We start from the raw sequence: 23,470 nt of genomic DNA on the forward strand, positions 1-23,470 counted from the left end.
AAGGATTGAGGAAAGGCCTAATAAGAGCACAAAGAGACAAAATGATGCTCTCAGACAAACTGTACTGATCTAAAATGCTCTCTGACCTCTCTTGGGATTCTCTGACTCAGTATGGTGCTGATGTGGTGAACCAGTTGTAGGTCAACAGACTGCTGCCGAGACCTACAGCTCATCTCTCTCTGTCAAACATCCCTGAGTCACAGAAACGAGCAGCGACCGGCCATTAGTCAAGTTCACCGTCTGCACCCTGACGCTGTTTGTGTTTAACACACACACACACACACACACACACACACACACACACACACACACACACACACAAAGACGAATCAGGGGAGGAATTTAATGACACATCTAAAAACAACGTGACCTTTTTACATTGCCCCTGGAGAAATGAGCATCCTCGTGTGTGTAGGTGGAGGGAAGCTATTCGTGCCTTATATACTGCATGAAACACAGAAATCTTATTTAGGACTCTATTTTAATCCTGAAGCTGCAAAATTCCACGTCATGTGTAGCTTCACAGTAAAGTTGAATCCAGCAGCACCTGCTGTTTATTCCTAACAGGTCTCAAACTACTGCCTGACAGACACTTTCCAAAAGCCCCCCACATTTGAAATATTTATTCTGAAGCAGGGATTCAAACCAAAAACAGCCTGTGTGGGGGTGTTGTGCTGTTTAAGGTACCAGTGAGACAATGAAAGCTGCAGTTGGAGCAACAACTGAATACGTTAAAGGTTTATGAGATGTCAAAACAGTTTGTTGTAGCAACTATTTTATGTTTTGTCACAACAGTTGCAAGGTAAACAACGGATATACAGTGTTCATGTTATGTTTTGCTGAAGCCCGTCTGCAGGGGAGCAGCTTTGGAGCGCATATAGCTGAAATATCCTGTGTGGCCTCCAGATACTTAGTGTGAGACAGCCACAGGCCTGCCAGCACTTATGGCTTCTTAAAAAAAAAATCTTTAAGCTCTTGTACTGTGGCATTGATAATTTTAGCTGTTTACAGAGGATGCGCTCACAGTTCTGCATGATCTCTAGCTCTAGCTCTTGCGTGGTGTGTGTGCATTTACTGAAGGTTTCTTTGGACAAAAGTATCTGATGAATGAACGTAATGTAAAGCCTTGAAGGATCAGAGTCAGTTAAAGGGACACAGAGATGAATCTTTCTCGGGTCATCCTTCAACAGCTTGATCTGAACATGAAGTGCTGTGTTACAAAGCTAAAGTAAATTTTACCTGAAAGCTCATTTATGTGCACAATCTAATCTGCAATACAGTGACTGACATACAGCAACTGTTACATGCAGCTACTGACTCTGCCGTGGGCTGCAATCAAATTAGTACAGTAGTGCATTTAGTGGTGGTGCATTTTTGCCTTTAGTTTATTATACTTAAAACATTAGACTGCGGTTAGTAAGCTAATAACACTTCTGCTAACACTGTGAGCAAAGCATTTCTTTTTTACACGACCCAGGATGTCACAAATAGAAACATTAAAACATTTAAAAAGTTGTGGTACACCAGTCTGAGGTGTGAACACTGACATCTGTGTCTGTGTGTGTGTGTGTGTGTGTGTGTGTGTGTGTGTGTGTCTGGACGTAGGTCACACATCACCCAAACATTTGTGCTGACATGTACAAACTTCTCTTCAGACGACGTTGTACTGAAACTTAACTGGTCCCTTTTTGGCACAATGTCACACAAGACCACAAACCAACACCTCTCCATTCCACACTGCCTCGATCTGAACAACAACCGGCCTCATCACATCTCTCCCAGCACTCTTGCAACTTCACCATTAATAAGCATTTTGAGGCCAGGAAATGGGCTTCAGTGTTGCATGTGTGTGAAACGTGCTGCTCTTTAATTTGTTTTGCTAAACTTACGTAACAGACAAATCTATTCTGTTCCATTAGTGGAGGAGGAGGTAGAAAAACCATTATCCTAAAATAAAAATCAGTGACTCATAAAGATGGGTATGTTCCAGTGAGCTTCACTGTGCTGGTGTTTGTGTCGCTTACATCGAGCAGTGTGTGTAGATGCTGGTCCTGGAAAACACTGTGGAGGAAATCTAGATCCTTTTCACTGCAGTCTGTCAAAGCATGGATCTCCTCTAGACTGTCCAACACCTGAGACACAGCGCCTGAAAACACACACACACACACACCCATCAGAAAAACAGCCTGAACACTGCTGTGGTGAGAATGCACACATACTTTATTTTAAGACTGAAAAGCTTTCTGCACTTCCTACAGCTGATATGAACATTAAAGTGAAGTTAATAAAAACATTTAGACGACAGCTGTTAGCAGCTGAGATTAAACATTCATGATTAAGTAACACCACAACACACACTCACAGATACCTACGTTCTGCTGCTAGTAGTCCTAGCAGGTGGGAGGCATTAATAGAAACAGACAGTTTAATTAATAATAGAAAGAAATATAAAGCTGCATTTCTTGTTTTTCTAGTGAATGTGCTCAAACAGGCTGTGTACTTTGTCTTTTCAGTAAAGATAGGATGCTTTTAGACAAAAAGCAGAAGTTGAATTTAAAAAGCAACCAGAGAGCAAACCAGAGGAAGGAAACTTGAGGGAGGAAGTGTGTTTCAAAGACAAAAAGGTCACAAATGTGAGTCTGTGAGCAGGGATCTTTGTGTGTGCACCTGAAGGAGGTGGGGTCACTGGAGAAGTCGTGGAGTTCCTCTGGGGGGTCTCCGTAGAAAGAGTTAAACTTGTGACTGGACACTGCAGCCAGCACAGCCCCCTGAAACACAACAACAGCACAGAGGCATCAACATCTGCAGCTCCATGAGCGTCAGTATCTAATCACTGGACACAGATGGTGTTACAACAACGAGGCCCAGATGTTGCGTGAGTGAGATAACACTCTCACGCCCTGTGTCTGTGCGCATGCAAACCTTGAGCTTCCTCCTGGCGTTGAACTTTCTCAGCTGCTCCACGGTCTCTGGCAGGTGGATTTTGTAGGCGTACCGGTCCCTCTCCTTAGAAAACCAACACAGGAAAGAAAACTGCTTAGACAAGCAAAGGCTTAAAGGAGGATTCCACCAGCATTACACAGCTTACTAGTCATGAAGAACACTGCAGAGCACTGCAGTCCACATATTCTTCTTCCTTGTCAAAAGCTGGTGCCGACATTACCCACAATGCAGTACAATCACTGACAGATGAGTTGAACACTCCTGTGTATAGCAGCTCATTGATTATTTAGCTGCATGGTACTGCATCATATTGTTTTTGTGCTGCTGCAGGAGATTTTTTCACATGATTATTCTGTGATAAACGCTGCCACAAATAGATGAGTAACATTTCCAGTTGAAAACAGAGCACTGTGGTCAATGTGATGTGGCAAAATTGTTGGTGTTGAGTAACTATATCTAAATTTAAGCTCATGCACTTTGAATGAGTGCATGGGTTTGTATGATATCATAGTAAGTATTGGTGTTCTCTGCTGCTATAACTGGAACTCACAGGCTGAAGTTGATTTGTCTAAACTTCCTATCACAGTAAAGACAAATCAGGAGTTAAAACATGAGTGATAGACTGAAATGTAGCATTGTCTCTCAGCTGAATTGTCAAGAAGTCATTTTTAGGTACCCCTCCATCACTGTCCACAGGAGAAGACACGATAAAAGCTTTCCATTGACAACCTGTGACAAGCAGAAACACCGCTGTGCTGGCGCTCACTGTCATTGTTTTCCTGTGTGAGGAGCTGAGCCAGCCAGGCGACTGATCGCTACGTGATGGCTTCAGGCTACACGTTTTTACTGTTCCGCTCTTGTCTCCAAAACTTTTCACTAAAAGTCAAAACTTTAAGATGCACGTCTTCGATACTACCCACGCTCACCATCTCCAGAACAGGACATACATTTTTAGATGTTTGAGAGATGCTAATCCAACATGGAAAATATCACACCCTGATGGTTTTTGTTCCAGCTGTGTGGCAATACAACTCTTGCTGGTGCATTCAGGTGCTTCTGTGCTGTGCAGTACCTTGAGCCAGGGGTGGTTCAGAGCCTCATAGACAGTGATCCTCTCAGCAGGGTCCAGCATCAGCATGCGCCTCACCAGATCCTTGGCGCTCTCTGAGATGTGGCTCCACTGACGCGGATTCATCTACACACACATTAAAATACACGTTATAGGAATGCACCAAGTGTCTGGGATCTGTCCTGTGGACAACACATGTAGCACCAAAATCTAATCATCTGTGTGCAGCTGGTTTCTTTTAAGCAGTGGTGGAATGTAACTAAGTGCATTTACTCAGGTACTGTACTTAAATACAGTTCTGAGGTACTTGTACTTTACTTATCTGACATTTATTTGTATTAGACACTTTACAAATTAAGATTTTTGCATGAGAAACAAATGAAGAGATGATAATATATCAGGGTTCCTACAGCTAAGGCTACTTAATGCCACTCAGGCCCATTTTACACTCAGCCCAGTTAGCTTACGTTTGCAGACAGTGTGTGAAGGCCTGTGTGAAGGCCTTCTCCTCCTCCTTCTTCTTCTTCTTCTGTTATGGCAGAGTAGCTGCAACTCTGGCGTATTGCTGCCCCCCTCCTTCAGGATACTCCCACCACTAAAGGCCTATATTCACTACCCTGATCTGCGTGACGTAATGTGAGAGGAGGAATTCTGATTTCAAAAATAAAAGAACAAATAAAATCCAACCTCCCATTAATTTTGTAGTCTTTTGTAAGACTGATTTAAGACTTTTTAGGGATCCGCAGGAATCCTGTAGATGATGTTTTGCTCAAGATTAAACAGCAAATAGACCATTGATATTAAGTTAATTAGTAAGTACTTTGATATCTGTTCAGGACATTTTTCATGTGGAAAAAAAAAAACCTGATGTGAGCGCTCAAATATACATAACATACCACTGCACTGGAAAACAGTTTGTGCAAAACCACATCAAGCAGAGCAGGTCAGTCTGTAAAGTGTGGTAACAGATAATAATGATAATACAAAGATCATGGAGGCGATGCACTGATGGTGAATTACTCACTGATTATGTAGGCACTAGGAACTGTGACTAAATGAGTGTTATCTGAACATAGGGCTTACAGCAATGAGTCAGGAAATGTGCCTATATCACAGAAAACAGCTCTGAGACAGATGACTTCATGACTTCAGTCTGTCTCTGCTGTTCATCTTAATGGAACCAGTGAAAATTCAAACTGAGCTGCAAAACATAAAGAATTAACACGTGAATCTAATTAAAGGGTGGGCTGTCTCGTAAGGTGGGGACTCTCGACTTTAATGGATGCATGAAACCACACATTTTTTTGCACTGTGAGGTTGTGGGGGCTCTTTGAATAAACTCCTGACCTTGTATTTGCCCTTGCAAATGGCTTCAAACAGACGCTCCTTGGTGCCGTAGAAAGGCAGACACCCTGAGAGGAGGATGAAGAGGATGACTCCACAGCCCCACACGTCCACCGGCTTCCCATAGGGCTCCCTCTTCACCACCTCAGGGGCCATAAAGTGAGGAGTGCCTACACGACCTGGGGTTACAAAGACAGGGTATGCACACACATGAAGCCACACACATCATTTAACCTGATGGGACTTCCTTATTCTTCATTAATTCCTACTTTTACACTCTGAACTAGAAAAAGGAAGTGGTTTGCTTCCACCTATGAGACATGCAACAACACTCATAACTTTCTATTCGTAATTATGGTACCTTGCACATGCAAGTACAAGTGAACATTTTGAGAGTTTAGCTCTTTGTTTCCTGTTACATGACTGTATGGTTTGAAAGAGGAAACAGAAGAACTGGACTCGTTTTCATTCACAACTTTAAAACTAAAATGTCATTTTCCGGTTATTAACGTGCTAAGTGAAGTGGACTTCTGTCATTTACAAAGCTCAGAACTTAAATATTTCAAGTGGCTTTACTTTTCTGTCACGCAGTATATACAGCATACTGTTGTTGTTTGTTTGACTTGTGTGCTTATTTGGGAGCTACATGGTAACAAACAGAATGCTGAGGGTACAGGACTACATGTTACTGTGTTGTCGTTTGTCATTACCACATCTGGACCCAGGAAAGACAGACAGCTAACTCTACCTGAGCAAGAGCAGCAAACTAAACAGGTGTTAAAATAACATGAACCTCCGGAGGGAATCAGTGCTAACACTGGCAAGCTAGGCTAACTAACTAGCTTCCAGACAGACAGCTTAAATTGCTGAAGCTAAACAGGATAAAACTGTTTGTCAGCCCTGTGCTTATGTGGGCACCTGTCACTTCCACCCCAGTTATTATCACTGCTGCAACCATCTACTGTTCCTCTGTGAACACGTTAGACCCCCTATTGTTTAAATCTTGTCTACAGCGATGTCTGTGAAAGTCGATCTTTGACCTACTTCTGCATATCCTGTTTGTATAGACAATTATCTCTGGATTACTTTGATAGCGAAGAAAACTTCAAACCATATCGTCGAATCAGACTTGTGGAAGTTAAATCAGGACACACATCACATATAACAAACTGCTCTGGAAGTCACACTGAATTATGTCAACATGTTTCATATCTGTGGGTTCAGATCTGACTGAGTTATGACTCAGGGGAGGAGTATGATTTTGACTCAATTTCACCTCACCAGGTATCTGTGCTTCCCCATCAACTATTACAGACCATATCCTGTAATAACCCTCAAGGTTAAAATGCCTTTGGGGACAATGAAGAATATTTAATTCCCCGCCACCTCCTTTTTTATTTTAAACTGAAAAGTGAGCACAATATTCAGTGTGACTTTAATGTCCTGATGCTGAGACGTTGTGTAGGAGTCTGTATGATAGTGTTTACTGTACCTCCTGCCACCAGTCCCGACTCTCCAAGCTGGATGGCAACTCCGAACCCGCCTAGCTTCACCGGAGCCGAGTTCTCTTTGGACGCCAGCAGCACGCAGTGAGGCTGAGAATGAGAAGAGGAGAGAGGAGAAGGGAGACTCGTGATGTGATGGTTGTCTTTCACTAATTAAAGAGTGACACCCTGTTATAAATAAGAAAAACCACATGTGCACGACACACCCGAAACCCCCAAACCATCGCCCACCACGACCACACACAAATAACTGTCAGCGTAGGAGGATCAGAGAAGAGCGACACATATGCATATCACACTTGTTATTTTTGACAGCAATTTTACCAGCTACATTTCAGTGTTAAATAATGTTGGTTTGTTTTAGGTTCAAGTTTTTGATTTAATCTAATATCTTTTGTTTTGTTTCTAACCAAGATGACGAATTGAAACCAGGAAAAACACAGAAAATACAGCAAGAGCCTTAAAAGGAAATAATCCACTGCTCCAACCCCACAGTATCTTAAAGGATGGATCAGTATTTACTTAACTGGGATCCAGTAACTCAGCCTGGACTATTCAGATTTGCCTGAAGGTAAAAGAACTTCTTAGGAACTTTCACATCCTCTTCTGTGCTCGTGTCACGTACAATATTTGAGGTTGCAGGTAGTTTCTCTTACATCACAACATATGTAAATGTGGGGTTACATGTGCACCTGTATACGTGGGTGTGCATGAATTTATGTGACAGCAAACAATTTCACCACCAAGTTCTGGAGAATTTCATGTATCTCATAATCTTCCTCTGTCAATGGAGCAGGTCGCTCATGTTCATTTCATTTCCATTTTCGCTCTAGCCAGATAAGACTGATCATGTTGTAGCATGGGGGTATTATTATAGGAAGTTTGCAAATATGAGCGGAGAAAGTTGTGAAACTGTATCTGAGTCTGTATGTGTGTCCTCAGACTTATGACTGTGTGCAAGAATCTGTAAACGTGTGGCTACACCAATCTGTGCCTTGTTGGTACACAGCTGGCATCACGTATGAAATACAGATGTAATCGGCGCACAGATTTGCAGATTGCACTCACAGCAGACGTGCAGAAAAGCACATGCAAAATAAACAAATAAATAAAAAATAAAAAAATAAAAAAATCGAGAGGCATGGTTGAGGTGTAAATAAAGACTTGTGTTTTTGCAGCTCTTGAAGCTAAATGCCTACAGTTTTAACTTGTTACAAACAGGCACTCCTACTCATTCTGTCGAGTGTGTGTGCTTCTAGATTTGTGAAGATTTTGAAGACACACATACAAATTTACAACCTCTTCCAACACTTTGCAACTAGTATTGCTATAATAATATCGCCATACTGCTGTACACGTTATCATGTATCAGCACAGTCATTCTACTCTTATAACTCTTGTAGTCAGGTGAAGTCTATGAGTGGCTGTTAAAACTCTGAGAATGTTTCCCTCACTTGAGAGAATAAATAAGTCCATGTGTGTAAATCAGAGGTTTTTCAGAGGACATATAGCACTGACTGTTAATGACACCTCTGCTCTGACTCAGGATTTCATACCATGATGGCGTGATTAATATTCAACAGCAGGTATATCGTTCCCTCGACCCTCTGCCTACAAATTCAGCTTGAGAGGTTGACAGCAGCTAATGTCTCCTGGGTGGCAATTTAAACCTGGCCTTGCTTTACTCTGAAGGCACTGCTTTAATTACTGTGAGGGCATCCTCTGGTATTTTGGGAGCCTTTTTCTGTCACAGTTGGCTGCACTCAGCAGATACCTCCATATTATAATCAGAGCCCAAAGTGGAAGGGATATTGTGTATGTACAAGTGGAGTATGCTGTGTGATCCCACTGCTCGCCCTCTTGTGTGTAATCAGATGGTCTGATGCACTGAGCCCTGCCCTTTCTTTTCTCTCTATATCAGCCTGAGCACTGCGGTGTGGTTGAGAGGAAAGAGAGGGCCGACCACAGTTTGAAGTTTTCCTCGGTACAACATCACCACATTCTGCACTTCAGCATTTCTCGACTTTCGACAGCACAGCTGGGGAGGGCTAACTTCTCATAACAGCACAGATAATGGACAGAGGGGGAAGAAAAGAAAGAAGGAGACTCTACGCAGCGCTATTTTCATTTGAACTTAAAGTATTTGGTCACTGAAAGAGAGACAACAGCAGAGAGTTGAATGCGCACTGATAAAAGGAGAGGATTTTTTTCAGGACAGCAACATTGTGGATAGTCTCTACTACAGATTAAACTCGAAGGAATATACTGGAGTGAGTCAGAGGAAAAGAAAGGGACTGCAAAAACCACAAGTGAGTTACTATTCAGCACATATTGTCTCTCTCTCTGTGTGTGTGCAAATACGTGCGCAGACACAGAGAGACATATGTGCAAATATGTTCAAAGTTTTTTATGGACTCCAATGACTGGGTGAATACTTTGACAAGTTCCTCTTTGAGATATTATCTTTTGTTTTGTTGGTTGCAAGATGAGGGTTGTGTGCTGAGAGCAAAGTAAGCTCTTTTCTTACTATTTCAGCTACTAGTCTTTTGATATGAACTTCTGAGTGTGTACCTCTGGTTTGGTGCGTTACAGGACTAAAAAATTGTGGAAAACACGAGCTCTGTGCTTCTGCAAACTCATCTCTTCTATGTAACTCATAAAGGACATCACAGAGGAAGTTACAGTGCATTAACCTACAGAAAGTTATCGGTGTTAGATTTTCTGTGGCTTTCTAATTTCTGCTGGTATGGTGGAGAGCTGGTCTTATATGTGATTACTGAGGGTGGGATTAATGCTGATTTAGGGCTAATCCACAGCGCTGGACCCTGGCCACCACACAAACCTGTTTTAATGGGTCCAAAACTTTCCCATGAGAACCAAAGAACTCCCAAAACACAGAGCTAGCTGATCCAAAAGGATTCACTTGTGTTTTTTTTCTCCCTTATTTACAGGGCTAAGGATTACAAACGCCACAGAGACAAAGCCCTTCTCCACCTCATCTCCCATAACCACCTTCCAGCCTCCGAACACCTCGCCTTCTCTCATCACCACAAAGATCAGTGAGATGAACATGAACACGACCTCTTACTCCATATCTGGGCATCCAAACCCCCTGCAGATCCCGTTGGCGGTGCTCTACTCTATAATCTTCATCCTGGGTCTGACTGGGAACTTGGTTGCTCTGTGGGTTTTCTTCTGTGTTCACTCAAAGAAGAACTCTGTGCGGGTGTTTCTCATAAACATAGCTTTTGCAGACTTGCTGCTGGTGGCCTGCCTACCGTTCAGGATACTCTATCACAGCCAAGGTGACAAATGGGCTCTACATCCCATCTTGTGTAAAGTAGTCGGCAACCTCTTCTACATGAACATGTACATCAGTGTCACGCTGCTGGGGCTGATCAGTGTGGATCGCTACCTGAAGATCCACCGCAGTGCAGGGATGCAGCACAGTCTGCAGTCCACAAAGTGGAGCAGTGCCCTCTGCACGGTCGTCTGGATTACATCCTTTGTCACGTCTTCAGCATTTCTGATCCCAAACAAAGACCAACACAATAACCTGCAGAACAACACGCAGACTAACAGGTTGGTGACACCTTTAATCAAACCTCCTTGTCTATTTATTGAGTCTTACAATCTCAGTTAAAAATCCCAGCAGGTGTCTGATATGATCAGTGTGAATATGTTTGTTGTTTCCAGGTGTTTCCACTACAAGAAGCTCATTGGAGTGGAGTGGAAAGCCTACATCAACATCTTTGTGATAATGGTCTTCTGGCTTGTATTCATCTCTCTGGTGGTGTCTTACGGAAAGATTGCCACCAGGCTTCTGAGAACATCAGAGGAGAAATCAGACCTGCCCAATGCAGCGCGCTACGCTCGAATAGCCAGGAAGTCCTTCTTCATCCTCTTCGTCTTCACTGTCTGTTTTGTCCCCTATCACATAGTCAGGGTGTTCTACATAAAAACTCAGCTCACACCCAACATCCCACCTTACTGGGAGGATGTGGCTGACAAGGCCAATGAGGTGGCTCTGGTATTTTCTGCCCTCAACAGCTGCCTGGATCCTGTTATGTATTTCCTGTTATCCTCGTCGGTGAGGAAGGAGGTGCTGCACCTGGTGGGCAGCGTGTTTTGTGTGCAAGATGTCGCTGGAGTCAGCGGGAGCAGCTCCACCATGGACATGGACGGCAGGAACGAGAGAGTTAACAAAGAACAGGCAAACATCAGCTTAACCAGCAATCTGAAGGAAAAGGCAGATACTGAATCCAACCTGGCTGGGCTGTGAAGGTACTCTGAGACAGCCATCGACTGCACCGTGAACATGACAGCAACCATGCAGCCGATCCAGGGGACAGTGGCAGCAGAGTTCACAACACATGCATCTATTCACTGCCGTCAAAACTATTCAGGAACTAATTTTTCTGGGAGGACACTGAACGACCACTTTGTCAGCAGTGAACACACGTACCAGTTATAAAACACATGGTCTACATTGGTCTGTCTCTGCATATGTTTTACCGTATTATCTGGCTACAGTTATATAGCAACTGGGTCCTTTTGCTAAAGCTGTCCATACTGACTGTGTCATGCAGCTTACCATCATTTATTTTAAGCTACAGTCCTGTATATATCTGTGTGGTGGGATCAGAGTTGATGTCACAGTTTTAAACATTCTGTTTTAACATTGTGGAAAACATGGTTCTGTCATGCACAAATAGATAAAAACACTTATTTTCATTATTAAATATCCTGTCAATTTCTTTTTTTTTTTTCCAATAAAGTGCTTAATGGTTTAGTCTAGAGGTCGTGCAGCTCTGTGAGGCTACACTTACAGGCACAGTGGTGCTTGAGCTAAATGCTGAATGTCATCACTGCTACAGGTATTTGATCATAAACCACAGTATTGGACCTGATGATGGTGCTAGAGGAAAAGTCGGAGGACCACAGACATCACTAGGACGAAATGTCTGAAACAAATTTGTGCCAATTTGTCTCATACATGTTAAGATATTAAACAGGATGTGTGAGAACTGAGGACTGCTGGTGGTGGCTCAGGAAAAGTCAGGGGATCTCCAAAGTCACCAAAGTGGTGGACGGACTGAACGATCCATACATCCATACAACCAATGTCCCTGAGCTTCAAATAGCTGAAATTAGAGGAGCTGAAACCAGAGAATGGTTCATGGTGTCTTTTTCTTGATAAATGATTTAAACGATTAATCTATTACCTATCTATCAAATCATTGTTTCAGTTCTAAAGGAGACTTCTTGTGCAGTCGAGCAACAGCTAATCTTCTTATTTTTCACTCTATTAATCTCTTTTTTTAAACTTTATTTAAATAAAAACAATTGACCCTGTGGCACCATTTTCACTGAGCAACAAACAACACTGAAGAAGAGAAGACGGCAACTTTGCAGACAACATCAAACCCTGGACTTTCATGACAAATTGCGATAGTGATCACAAGCTTACAGAGAACCCAGAAGCACGAGGTCTTACTGATAAAATACCACTCTGCAAATGTCAGAGAGTTTTTTCTGATATTAAAAAAAACACATGTTCTCCTACTAAAGATTGTGTCTAGATGTGATTTAGTTGTTTTTAAAGGCACATACTGGTGTGCTGGTGTTTTTTTTAATATCTATGTGTCTACTGATATAGATCCAACAATATGATGAGAGGAAAGAGAAAAATGTAACACACACTCAGACACACACACACACACACAGACACAGCTGTGTTTGCTTCACAGCTAGAACTAGAGCAGCAGCGCCACCCTAAGGCCGAACAGATACAGACAGTGGTAAGACATTTCCCTTGAGGGGGTGGAAGGGCTTCTTGTCGTGAGGCAAAAAGCTGAAATGGAGAAGAGGGTCTTTGAGCAGAAGATAGAGGAAGGTGGAAGCATATTTGAGGAAATAAATAATTTTTAAAAGTCAAGTTGGGGTGGCGACCTGATAGCTGAAAGGTCAGGGCGTGCATCACATGGGCTTTAGCGTTGACTCCCTGCTTCTGACCTGCTCACATAGTAACAAAGTGATGCAGGGCGCTGCTGTCAACATTTCATTTACAGCTATTAATACACAGGCATACACAGCATATCACAGCTTCTATCGCTTCTCAAACCACAGACTAAACAGAAGGTGCGGCTCAATATCATGTATGAGGAAGCTGATATAGAATAAGTCAGAGGCCATTTCACACACCAAACATAAACCTCCAGCTCTTTAAGAAGAAGTAACAGAGACAGAGCTTCACACTGAGGCTCCTGTTAACCACTGTTTTAACCTCCTGTGAATCATCTCCTCAGGACTCCTGACAGAGGTATGTACAACACTAACATCAACTGATGTGTGTTTTATTCAGATTTTACATTTTACCACATGTAACATCACTGAAGCAATTCCATGCTGTCAAACTTTCGCTTTAAAAAGGTCTTAGTGGAACACTAGGCTCATCTCCACCTGTGTACCTGAGCAGTGAACCACCAACCCTCTAATTTGTTTGTGACTTGCTCTGTCACCTGAGCTCTTTATAACTGGCATCATTTGAAAAAGCTCAAACTGAAGTAAAACCTAAATTGCTGAAATATTTCACCACAACAGACCCATGTTCACGTAGAAACAACAGAGCAGCTGTTTTATGTTTGAATTTTCAGTTCAAAATATTATCACCATAACAAAATACTATACACCTAAATATTGTGAAATGTCTAAGTACTCTGGGCTCAGTTCCTTATTTTTATTTAATTATCATTTAAATGGCTCGATTTTCTCTACTTGTATATTCTTTTCCTTTTATTATTTCAGCATCTCAGTCCTGTTTGTTTTGTTTTTATTGCCAATACCTGTCAACCTTATTAAATTGAGTTTGTCATGTGTTATAAATAAAGTTGGTTTAAAACAGCCTAGTGTAAGTGCAGTCAGTCACATTGTTCCTGGAAAGACTTTCTGACTGCAGCCTTAGTCTCAGTAAAACAAGAACTAGACAGAATTGATTTAATTTTCGGACATGAATCAGGAGTATGGCGACAAAGAATCATCTGGAGTTAATTAGTGTGAAAGCATCATTTCTGTTTAAAACAAAAAAGGGGGAAACTGTAAGCAGCAAAGTGATGAGTCACAATTGCTTAACATCTCTGTGTGGACTTTACATTGAGCTACATTCTCTCTCTCTCTCTCTTTCTGTTTCTCGCTCTCTTCATCTCCACTGTCGCTAAGTGCTGCTCAAGGTGGGGAACTGTTGGCTCTGTATGAAAAGTGCCACACCATCACACACATTCACATACCAAAGATACATCAGGGGTTCAGTCTGCACACAGACTGGAGGAGCTGGGAATCGAACCATTGACACTCTGACCCGCTCTACCTCCTGAGCCACAGCTGCCCAACTATCTTCTGTGCTATATAATTAAAATGGACTTTTCTTGATGAATTAGAGCTGAAATTAGAGTGAAACTTTCACTTTCAGTTTGCCCTAGACTCCCTCAGGACTCCCTGCCATACAGAACAGCTACTGGACATGTGTTTTAAATAGCTATAGAACAGCCTACACTTAAATTAAAAATAAAGCACAAACAATATGAACCAACAAATGTAATTTATTTAAAATAGTGAGCACGACTGAACTCCCTGAGGGATGTCTGCTTAGACATGTGGGAGTCGAGCTAAATGTTGAGATGTGAGCAGGGTCACAGTCATGTGAACAAACCAAACCTTTGTATATTCTATGTTTACATGGAAATAGGCATAACTGTTATCTTTCAGCCTGGTTCGTGTTTTTGGGTGTAAATAATTGATTGTTAACGGTGCAGTATTGATCAAGAACTTTGAACCCGGACACTGTGAACAGCTGCTGCAGTGTAAACAAACTGTGCACACGTCACATCAACTCTGATCAATCAATCAATTGAACTCTGATTTTGCGACGGCACAATATAAACGATAGACCATAATTTGAAACGATCAGCTGATATATATCCTCATGTCGCACAGCCCTACCCTCACTGTTTTATTTCTACAGAAGAATTTATGGATTTAATTTGACTGAATGAGTGAATGTCTTTGAGCAGACGTGTTTCTCTGTCCTCTCCTCTGTGTTCTGACAGATCAATGGATAACAGCTCCTCCTGCCTCTGCCCCACCACGGCCACGCTCTTCTTCCTCCCCACCGTGTACACACTCCTCTTCCTCACTGCCCTCCCAGGCAATGCCCTGTCTCTGTGGGTGTTCCTGCGGTGCATCCCCACCGTCTCCCCCACCCACGTTTACCTGTCCCACCTGAGTATCTCCAACCTGTTGCTGTCCCTCACCACGCCTTTCCTCGCGGCCTACTACGCCTGGGGCCTGGTCTGGACACAGAGCAACGTCCTGTGTCAGGTGGTCCTGCACGGCATCACCCCTGTGCTCCACATTAACATCTACATCAGCATCATAATCCTAACCTGGGTGGCCCTCAGCCGCTTTGCAGCCCTCATCCAGCGCACCCACGCCTCCAGGCCTAGCAGCTGCATCACTCTGCTGCCAAACGCCTTCTTTACCCGTCTCACAAAGGCCTCCTTCGCCAGCAGGGTGTGTTTCACGGTGTGGGCGGTGACGGTGGGGTGCATTGTGCCAATTACAGTTTACTACTCAGTGAAGGAGGCCAAGAGCAGCAACACTTCCACAGCAGGCGGAGATGGAGAAGCTGAGAAAAGAGTGGTGTGCTACAACCCTACAGTGGAAATAGGGGGACCTGTGTCTGCAGCGTTCAGTGTGCCTCTTATAACCGTGTTCTTTGTGTGTTACGTGTTGGTGCTGCTGTCCTACATGACAGTGATGAGGCATGTCAGACGCTCACGACGCAGCACAAACGTCACCACCTCCCACTGCCTGCTGGGTAGGGTGCTCCGAAACATTGTGGTCATCCAGGTGTTTATGAGCTATATTATACTCTAAAATAACCTACTTTAAAGTATGTTTATTGCTTTTGTGACAACAGTTAACTCCAGTGTCTTGGGTTAATAGCCAGGACTTTCAGCACTTTTTAACCTTACTCCTCCCAGGTTGTTCTGTCAGTGTGTCTGCTGCCATACCACATCTTCAAACCCATCTTCCTCGCTATGGCCCATCATCGTCAGCGGACACCTGCCGCAAACAGCTGCCATCCACTCGCCACTTTCGTCGAGGTGACCAAAAAAATCACTTCACTTCCAATGTACATTATTTTCTACTTTTACTGACTCTGGTTGTCTGGCTACATGAAGCTCGTGATGATGAGTTTCTTTCTCCTCTCCATCTAGCTGAAGAACTGCCTGCTTCTTCTGGCTGCACTGAGAGGTTCAACTGACCCTGTGATGTACTTCCTCTTAGACAAGACCTTCCGTCACCAGACCCTCACTCTTTTAGGATGCAACCAGAGCAAACCTGGTGGCAGAGCGATGCAAGGGTCAATTACAGGGAGCGTCAGTCAGAGGGCAGGACAGCTGGGGGATGGAAATATGGCTACTATGGAATTAAGTCATGAAAATGCTTTGTAGCTTTTGAAAGAAATCTGATTTTTAATACTTGTAAGGAGTGAGTGTCAGGGAAAGTACTGAGCAGATGTAAAAGCAATCATCAAAATGAGTACTTGTACGAATACAAAAATATCTGATGAAACAATGACTTCAGTAGAAAGTAACTGAAGAAAAATGGCGCACTGCTTTATTTTACGTGGATTTAACAGACATCCTTTCAACCACAGGTGGTTCCTCAGGTAAATAAGTGAACATACGCCTGTATTTCTGGACAGTTTGTGATGAAATGTCACAGCATCATCTCCTGATTGTGTACACCAATAAGTAAAGACATTCTTTAAATTACAGCTTGTGCTTGTTGTTGCCTGTATTATATAATGATTTATACAGTGACTCAGATATGTATGTGTGTGAATTATGTCAAAAAGTAAGAGTGTGGAGAGTGTAAAGCCTTTTAAATACAGGTGTGGTCACTTATTCACTTTTATCTGAGGAAGACCATCTGTGGCTGAAACAGTACATTAGTCATGTTCATATAAAATTTAAGTAGCCTGTTTTTTTTTTTTCTTGAGTGCATAATTTGCTCTCTACATCTCATGAGGTTACATGAGTCGAGGTAAAAGGTTAATACAGTCGTAAAGTCTCACACCATTAGCTTGAATATTTACAGAAGTAGTGATAGTTTTGCAGCATGATATATCGTGTGTGTATAGTACTGATACAGGGATCTGTGCCAGTTTCATATCAGCACAATTCTGTGATGTACTGACCACTACTCTCTGCCCTGTGGTCTGTTACAATACTAGCTGCTAGCGCTATTTGAAAGCCAAGTTGACCAGCAAAGCATGGGAGACCAAACATGCTTTTCTGTATTTTCTGTCATGCACTCATTGTTATGATGTGGGACGTTCATATTAAACGTAGTCAAAGCGTCAAATAATGAGATAAACATATGTAGATGTAATCCCTGTGTGCAAGACGCAGCGACTTTACTCTGAACACTCGGTTGCCACTGTTTTTTCTACTGTAGGTCGAGCTGATGTCGTGCCATATTCTGTATTCATATGCCCACAAGCACAGGTTTACTATAGTTTACGTTGCTCTGGAACTGGAGGACACTTCCAGACGCTGACCAATCAGAGCAGAGCGGGCTCATCAGGAGCTAAAGCAGCCTGTTTCAGACAGAGGCTGAACTGAGGGGCTTTTTTTAAAAACTGGGACTCATGCTAAGCTACGGTGAAAATAAAAATATGAAGCTGGAATATTAGCATAATAAGTCTCCTTTAAGAGAATGCGCATAAATGCTTTTTGTAAATGTAACATTTAACATAACAGTGGTAAAGAAAGGATTTTTCTCCACTTAAGTAAAACATATGCTCCATCAAAACTTCTAACTAACTAACTAACTACTAACTAAGTACATAAACTCAAATGTTTCCAGTCGGATTCCAGTCACTCAGACTTTTTCTGCCCATACATTTAAATGTGAAATAAACTCTGGAAAAAACAGATGTCATTTCCTAAGTATACAAGGAAATGTTTGTAGAGCACCCCTCACGTGTAACAGCAGCCTATAAATATTTGATATCTATGTGTCATAAACCTTGTTCAGTAATTGTGTGTAAATTATTGATGAGGGATTACAGAGCGTGCGCTGTTTGTGCAGAAGGTGTGTGTTGTGGGAGTGTGTCGGGAGAGTTTTCAGAAGGAGACAATGTTCTGTGAAGTGTGGCCCCTGCAGATGTGTGTCTCCCCTGGGGGCCCCTGTGTGGACTCCTCAGACTGATCCAGACAGCTGAGAGAATCAGACACAGGCTGCAGGGAAAATACACAGCACACAGAAAGACATGAAGCCAGGAGAGACTCACACAGAGTCAGGGACATGGTGGGAAGAGCAGAGGAAGTGGGAGAAGTGCCACAGGTGATGTGCTGAGCTATGGCCCACTGTTTGCTGCCTGTAATATACTACAGCTGGAGGAGAAGTGCAACTAAAGAAAAGGCTCATCTCTACACAAAAGCACAGGTTTGGTGTCAGAAGAAGGCAAAAATAATCAGTGACTATTCTGATATCGATTCATTGTTTCACTTAAATCATGAATCGGTGCCAAATATTCGGTGATTCCAGCTTCTCGAATGAGAGAACGTCCTGCTTGTCTTTGTCTTACAAGACATCTGAAGACGTCATGTTGGTCTCTGAGAAGCTGACATGGACATTGTTGAATTTTCATATTCTAAACGATTCATTAGTTAATTATTAATCGAACTGATAAGCGGATTAATGTATAATGATCGTTATGAAACATTTTACCACTTATGTGAAGAAAAGAATTAAAGCAGAGGTTAGGTGCAGGTCTAATGTGGATGAGAAGAAAATGAACTAAGTCATACTCACTCCAATTAACGTAACCTCTGGTAGAGCTTAATTAAAGGCATTTCTTCGCTCATTTGCTGAAACAAATTCCTCTCTGAATGACTGCGACTGTTATTCACTTCATTCTTTCAATTGTTTCAGCTTCATTACAGCCGCCAGCAGCCCGTATCAAAGAGTATTACTTAACCCTCGGGGTGTTTGGGGCATGTATATATGAGAGAGCGTCTGTGTGCATTCTTGCATTCACTTGTTTGTGTAAGATAGGCAGGAGTCTCCCCAGAGATGGCATTAGTTCCAGTGGCCGTCCACTGTTGTCACAGACACAAACACAATGACTGATTATTGTTCTTGTTTGTTCAGGCAAACTCGCTCTCAGACGTGAAAATCCTTGCAACACTTTCAGGAGCTGTGAGGCTGTTAGCGTTGTGCAAACTGACAAACAGCAAAGGGCACTTTAAAAAGTTATCAGTCTATCAGTGAAATGTTCTTCAGACAAAGTGCAGGATCCACCCTTTATCTTGGTTTGTGTGACACACAGCTTTTAAGAGTGCAGAGGGATGTCTTGTGTGAAACTATTACAACTAAAATGTCATAGAAAACATGGCTGCAAATACCAATTATCTTAATTATTGATTCAACAATGACTCATTTTACAACTGACAGTCCAAAAATACCAACAATTATTCAGTTTACAACATGTCCGACAAAGAGAAGTGTCAAATCCTCCAAACCCTTGTCCACATGATGGGACAGACTTGTGTGTCATTCACTGTAGCTAGCGTTAGCACAGCTGCTGGAGTCCTGAAGAGGCACAGATAATGTTACACCAACTTGATCAGTTAAACTGTTAACATTTACTGCCTCTGGTAAAATGTATCAACACTAAAAGCTGGATGAAGTTACTTCTGTGTGTTTGTTGTGTGTGAAGCATGTTCAATTAGAGTACTGACTGTCCGTAACTGATCAGATAGCTAGCTAAACCAGACAGCTGCCAGACAACGACTTTACTCTGCAGTGTTCATTAACGTGACAGCCACAGCTGCCACTTATTTCATCCCTGTTTGGAGAGGAGGTGCATTCATTTTATAATTTGTGTGGCCATAAGCGAACACACAAACTACAGTACATAACTTGTACTTAACTTGTTAATGACAAACAATAATTGATTGATCGTGTTCTGATCAAAGGTCAGACTTTTCAGTAAGTTCTGATGCACAGCTGGAACAAAACGATGAATTTAGTGGGAATCTAATTTGTTACTAAATAAAAGTGAGTGTTGACTTTATGCTCAAACTGATGAAAACAGGTCTGTATCACCTGACTGCTCAGAGCAGCGCATACACAGCACAGAACTCACATCTACATGTATAACAAAAGGATCGGGCGTCAGGAATCATGGGCAGTGACAAAAGCACAATATGAAAATTGAGACAACTGCCCAGCCCAAGAAACTGAGTGTTTCCCTTCAGCTCTTTAAGACAGATCCAGGAGCAGTCAGGAAACAGCTCTGTTTAGATCAGACAGCTGCAAACACACAACAACAAAACCTGACATGAGTGTGACAAGTGCTGTGGTAGACAAAGTGGTAATTTTGCCATCAAACCTGGATGACAAGGATGTGTTTATATATGCAGATGTTTGTGCATGACAGTGTAGCATGCATATTTGTGCCTGTGTGTGTGTGTGTGTGTGTGTGTGTGTGTGTGTGTGAGAGAGAGAGAGACTGTGAAACCTCAACGTCAGAATTTCATGGTCGACACCTCAAGGCCCATCTGGATGCCATTAAAGAAGCTATTAGCTGTGCCACACAGCCACCCATCATCACACAAACGGCACTAACAACCCTGCTAATAGTCCTCTGTGTGTGTTGTAAAGAGGTCTGAGTGGACCAGGGCCATTTACCATGTAAAAACAGCTGACATTCGAGTATTCAATGGGGAAATGAGTCTTCTCTCCATCCATCACACTGTACCCATTCATATGTTGAACGTGACATTTGCTCTGCAGCCAGGCTGGAAAAAGGCAAAGAGATGGGCTCACATGTAAGCACACAAATGTATTCAGCTCTGTCTTTTATCCAGCAAAGATGTTCAAACACTGACCTCCTGTAGCTGAAGACCAGGCTTCAATAAGAACAAAGACTACAGAAGATTTTATTTAGCTTTTGGCAAAATTACCATCAGGGGAACAAAATTTTGTGTACCCACAATTTTTCAGTTGAAGGGGTATTTACCAAGACTGCAGATGTAAGTGAATCAGCCACAGTTCATCTGATCTACATAAAGTGCCACTAAATAATAGGGCTGCCCTCGAGTTGACTCATTACTTCTTCTTTTTTTTGTCATACAAAGAGCACTGCAGTGTGTCAGGCTCTAAACTTTACAAACAAGTCTCTCGGTGTTATGCCAAGTTCAAACTAGCTGACGTCACCATCAGCAGCCCGACAGGACAGACACTCCACAGTGCGGGAGGATTTCATTATTGAGCTATGACAAAGACGCAAACTTCATTTGGTTCAGTTCACTGATTAAAATAAGTATGGCAGATTTCTGATAAAGCCAGAGGTTGTTGCTGTAAGCAGATCAGATTAATAATAACACTACCTGACTACTTAATTAAGTATCAGTGATTGGTTCAATCATATTGCACGAACTGGAGCTGCTATCAAACATCAGAAAAAAATGTTTTGTGCAAAACTTGGTGCAGACCTTCAGTAAATGAATTTGACTGAGCATCTAAAAAAAGATTTTTGTAAATATCCTCTAGCACCACATTCTGTTTCACCATGCACAGTAAGCCAAACGTAGCAGTTACAGAATATGCTGTGCCAACAGACCAAAACACAGACACAACTCATTTACATGGTTATCAAGTGTTTCTGTTAACACACACAGTTCCTGATACTCACTTCTATACAGAGGAAAGCAATGACAATCTGTACTGCAGAGAGATGATCAACACCAGCTACTTAAAAGTGCAACACATAGGCATGTGAAAAAGTTAAACTGCTGCATAAAAGGAAGCTTGAACACGAGAAGCAGAAATGCCACAAGAGGCTGTGACTGCTGATTCTGGTGCAAAGTTTCAGTCCTTCGGCAGAGACACTGTGTTATATTTCAGGAAGCCAAACTATAAAATTCACAGAAGTAAAGCCTGCTGTTTATTTTGTTGGGAGCAGCTGACAGGAGATCCCTTCACCTTAGTATACCTGGAGAACAAAGAAATGCCGTTGTTGTAAGGTATAGGCCCGCGCCATTGTGACTCTGTTCATTTATGTTTACATTTAAAAGTTTTGCCGTGTTTACGGATTCCTCCGATTCCTCAACACAGTGCCAGGATCTGTGCTTTGCAGATCAAACACGCAGCATCGCTTCAACTTCAAAAACAGTTTGCTACAGCACAAACACTGGATGTGTGAACAGTCTCAGAAAAGAAAGTTCACCTTCAGACTGCGCTCGCAAACTTGTGCAATCAAAACGAGAAGCTACCTAAACCAGTCTTGTGCATTTGCATGCACGCTGTCTGATCGCAATGAGACAGCCAAAGGCAAACACACACAGATCCACAGAAATAGACGCACAAACACACCGGTGCTGCTGTCACTGGTGGAGGTCTGCGGTGAGGTGAGGACGAAGATAAATACCGAGACATCACGGTGATTTATGAACATCAGTATTTAAATGAATTCAGTGACTTTCATGCATGGAAAGAAGTGGCACACCTACACTGATCCATATTCAACAAGGACAGCTTTGCTGTTAATGCACTGCATGTGTGTGTGTGTGTGTGTGTGTTTTGTGTGTGTCCCTTGTAGAGGACATAAATCTCGGACAGTACATCTGATAAGCTGTAGACAGGAGCTCGCACAGTCGCTGTTAAATGGTGATAATAGAAGTGAACGCTACCCTGAGCCAATGTCATAGCTGCATGTGTATCACACTGATCAGATAGACACATATATATATATGTAACACTTCATCATCTTCCTAATGTGACCTGCTGTGGATGTAGTGTCAGGTCATGTGACCTGTACACAAATGTACACAGATGTGTTTCCAGCCAGAAATAGTAAGTGGAAGTTAAGAAACAGAGAAATCAATGCCATATAAGCTGCTGTGTCTTGTACTGTGTGTTGTAACTATGTGACTGTGACTTACGTCAGGGCCTCAGGAAGAAGCTGCTGTACCACTGCAGATAATGGGGATCCAAATACAGTCTCCCACAGGGTTTAGTATGATAAATACATATGTTTGGGACTGCAGTTATCAATACAGCATTCCTATGGAGCACACTATTCATGTTAAATGATGTTTTGGCCACACAGTGAGCATCAAGTCTGACTGAGAGTCAGTCACTGTATAACTGCTTCCATCAGTCTCACCACTAATTAGCAGCTTCTCTTGTTGAATCGTAGCCCCTTGACCTGTCATGCCAAATAAAGGAACATGCTATCAAGATTAATGTGTGAGTATGAGAGTGCAGACAAGTGATCAGCCAGGCACCTTCTTAATAACAATTATTTTCATCATCAATTGACTGTTTTTTTAACTGCAGAAAGAAACGAGCAGGGAACTACTGTAACACAGGCAAAGTATTTCCAAATGTTCAAACAACTGCAACTTCTGGCAGGTGTAATGGATCGGAGTCGAACTGGAAGTGATGGTTTCCCACTTCATTTTCAGTTCCAGTAAATGGTCTCCTTCTTGCTGAAGTGTATGTCAGGCTGAATTGCTTCCTACATCTC

At 42.4% G+C, this 23,470-nt stretch overlaps 3 protein-coding genes across 3 annotated transcripts in view; 2 read left to right on the forward strand and 1 right to left on the reverse strand.

The window, feature by feature from the left end:
- The window catches only part of caska (calcium/calmodulin-dependent serine protein kinase a), a 122,418-nt gene that overhangs the window by 34,653 nt on the left and 64,295 nt on the right, over positions 1 to 23,470 (reverse strand). Inside the window, 6 exon segments of the mRNA XM_051076040.1 lie at positions 2,025 to 2,151; positions 2,674 to 2,768; positions 2,923 to 3,006; positions 4,016 to 4,138; positions 5,360 to 5,535; positions 6,849 to 6,951. Coding sequence (XP_050931997.1) covers positions 2,025 to 2,151; positions 2,674 to 2,768; positions 2,923 to 3,006; positions 4,016 to 4,138; positions 5,360 to 5,535; positions 6,849 to 6,951 — 708 coding nt within the window.
- Positions 8,810 to 12,383, forward strand: LOC108897615 (probable G-protein coupled receptor 34). The gene is made up of 3 exons (XM_018697319.2): positions 8,810 to 9,170; positions 9,813 to 10,443; positions 10,558 to 12,383. The coding sequence occupies exons 2-3, from the start codon at positions 9,926 to 9,928 to the stop codon at positions 11,141 to 11,143; spliced, it is 1,104 nt and encodes a 367-aa protein (XP_018552835.1). The 5' UTR covers positions 8,810 to 9,170; positions 9,813 to 9,925; the 3' UTR covers positions 11,144 to 12,383.
- Positions 13,044 to 16,702, forward strand: LOC108897614 (probable G-protein coupled receptor 82). The gene is made up of 4 exons (XM_018697318.2): positions 13,044 to 13,183; positions 14,967 to 15,768; positions 15,903 to 16,025; positions 16,140 to 16,702. Exons 2-4 carry the CDS (start codon positions 14,971 to 14,973, stop codon positions 16,374 to 16,376), a joined length of 1,158 nt encoding a protein of 385 aa, XP_018552834.1. The 5' UTR covers positions 13,044 to 13,183; positions 14,967 to 14,970; the 3' UTR covers positions 16,377 to 16,702.

Source organism: Lates calcarifer, linkage group LG1 (assembly GCF_001640805.2).
Source record: "Lates calcarifer isolate ASB-BC8 linkage group LG1, TLL_Latcal_v3, whole genome shotgun sequence".
NCBI lineage: Eukaryota > Metazoa > Chordata > Actinopteri > Centropomidae > Lates > Lates calcarifer.

What these genes read in the sequence shown, in the direction of transcription:
- LOC108897615 (XM_018697319.2), top strand. Translation starts at nt 9,926, where the DNA reads ATGAACATGAACACGACCTCTTACTCCATATCTGGGCATCCAAACCCC. An exon ending in AACAACACGCAGACTAACAG is followed by an intron (nt 10,444 to 10,557) that starts GTTGGTGACACC and finishes TGTTGTTTCCAG; the next exon opens with GTGTTTCCACTACAAGAAGC.
- LOC108897614 (XM_018697318.2), top strand. Translation starts at nt 14,971, where the DNA reads ATGGATAACAGCTCCTCCTGCCTCTGCCCCACCACGGCCACGCTCTTC. An exon ending in GAAACATTGTGGTCATCCAG is followed by an intron (nt 15,769 to 15,902) that starts GTGTTTATGAGC and finishes TACTCCTCCCAG; the next exon opens with GTTGTTCTGTCAGTGTGTCT. An exon ending in CACTCGCCACTTTCGTCGAG is followed by an intron (nt 16,026 to 16,139) that starts GTGACCAAAAAA and finishes CTCTCCATCTAG; the next exon opens with CTGAAGAACTGCCTGCTTCT.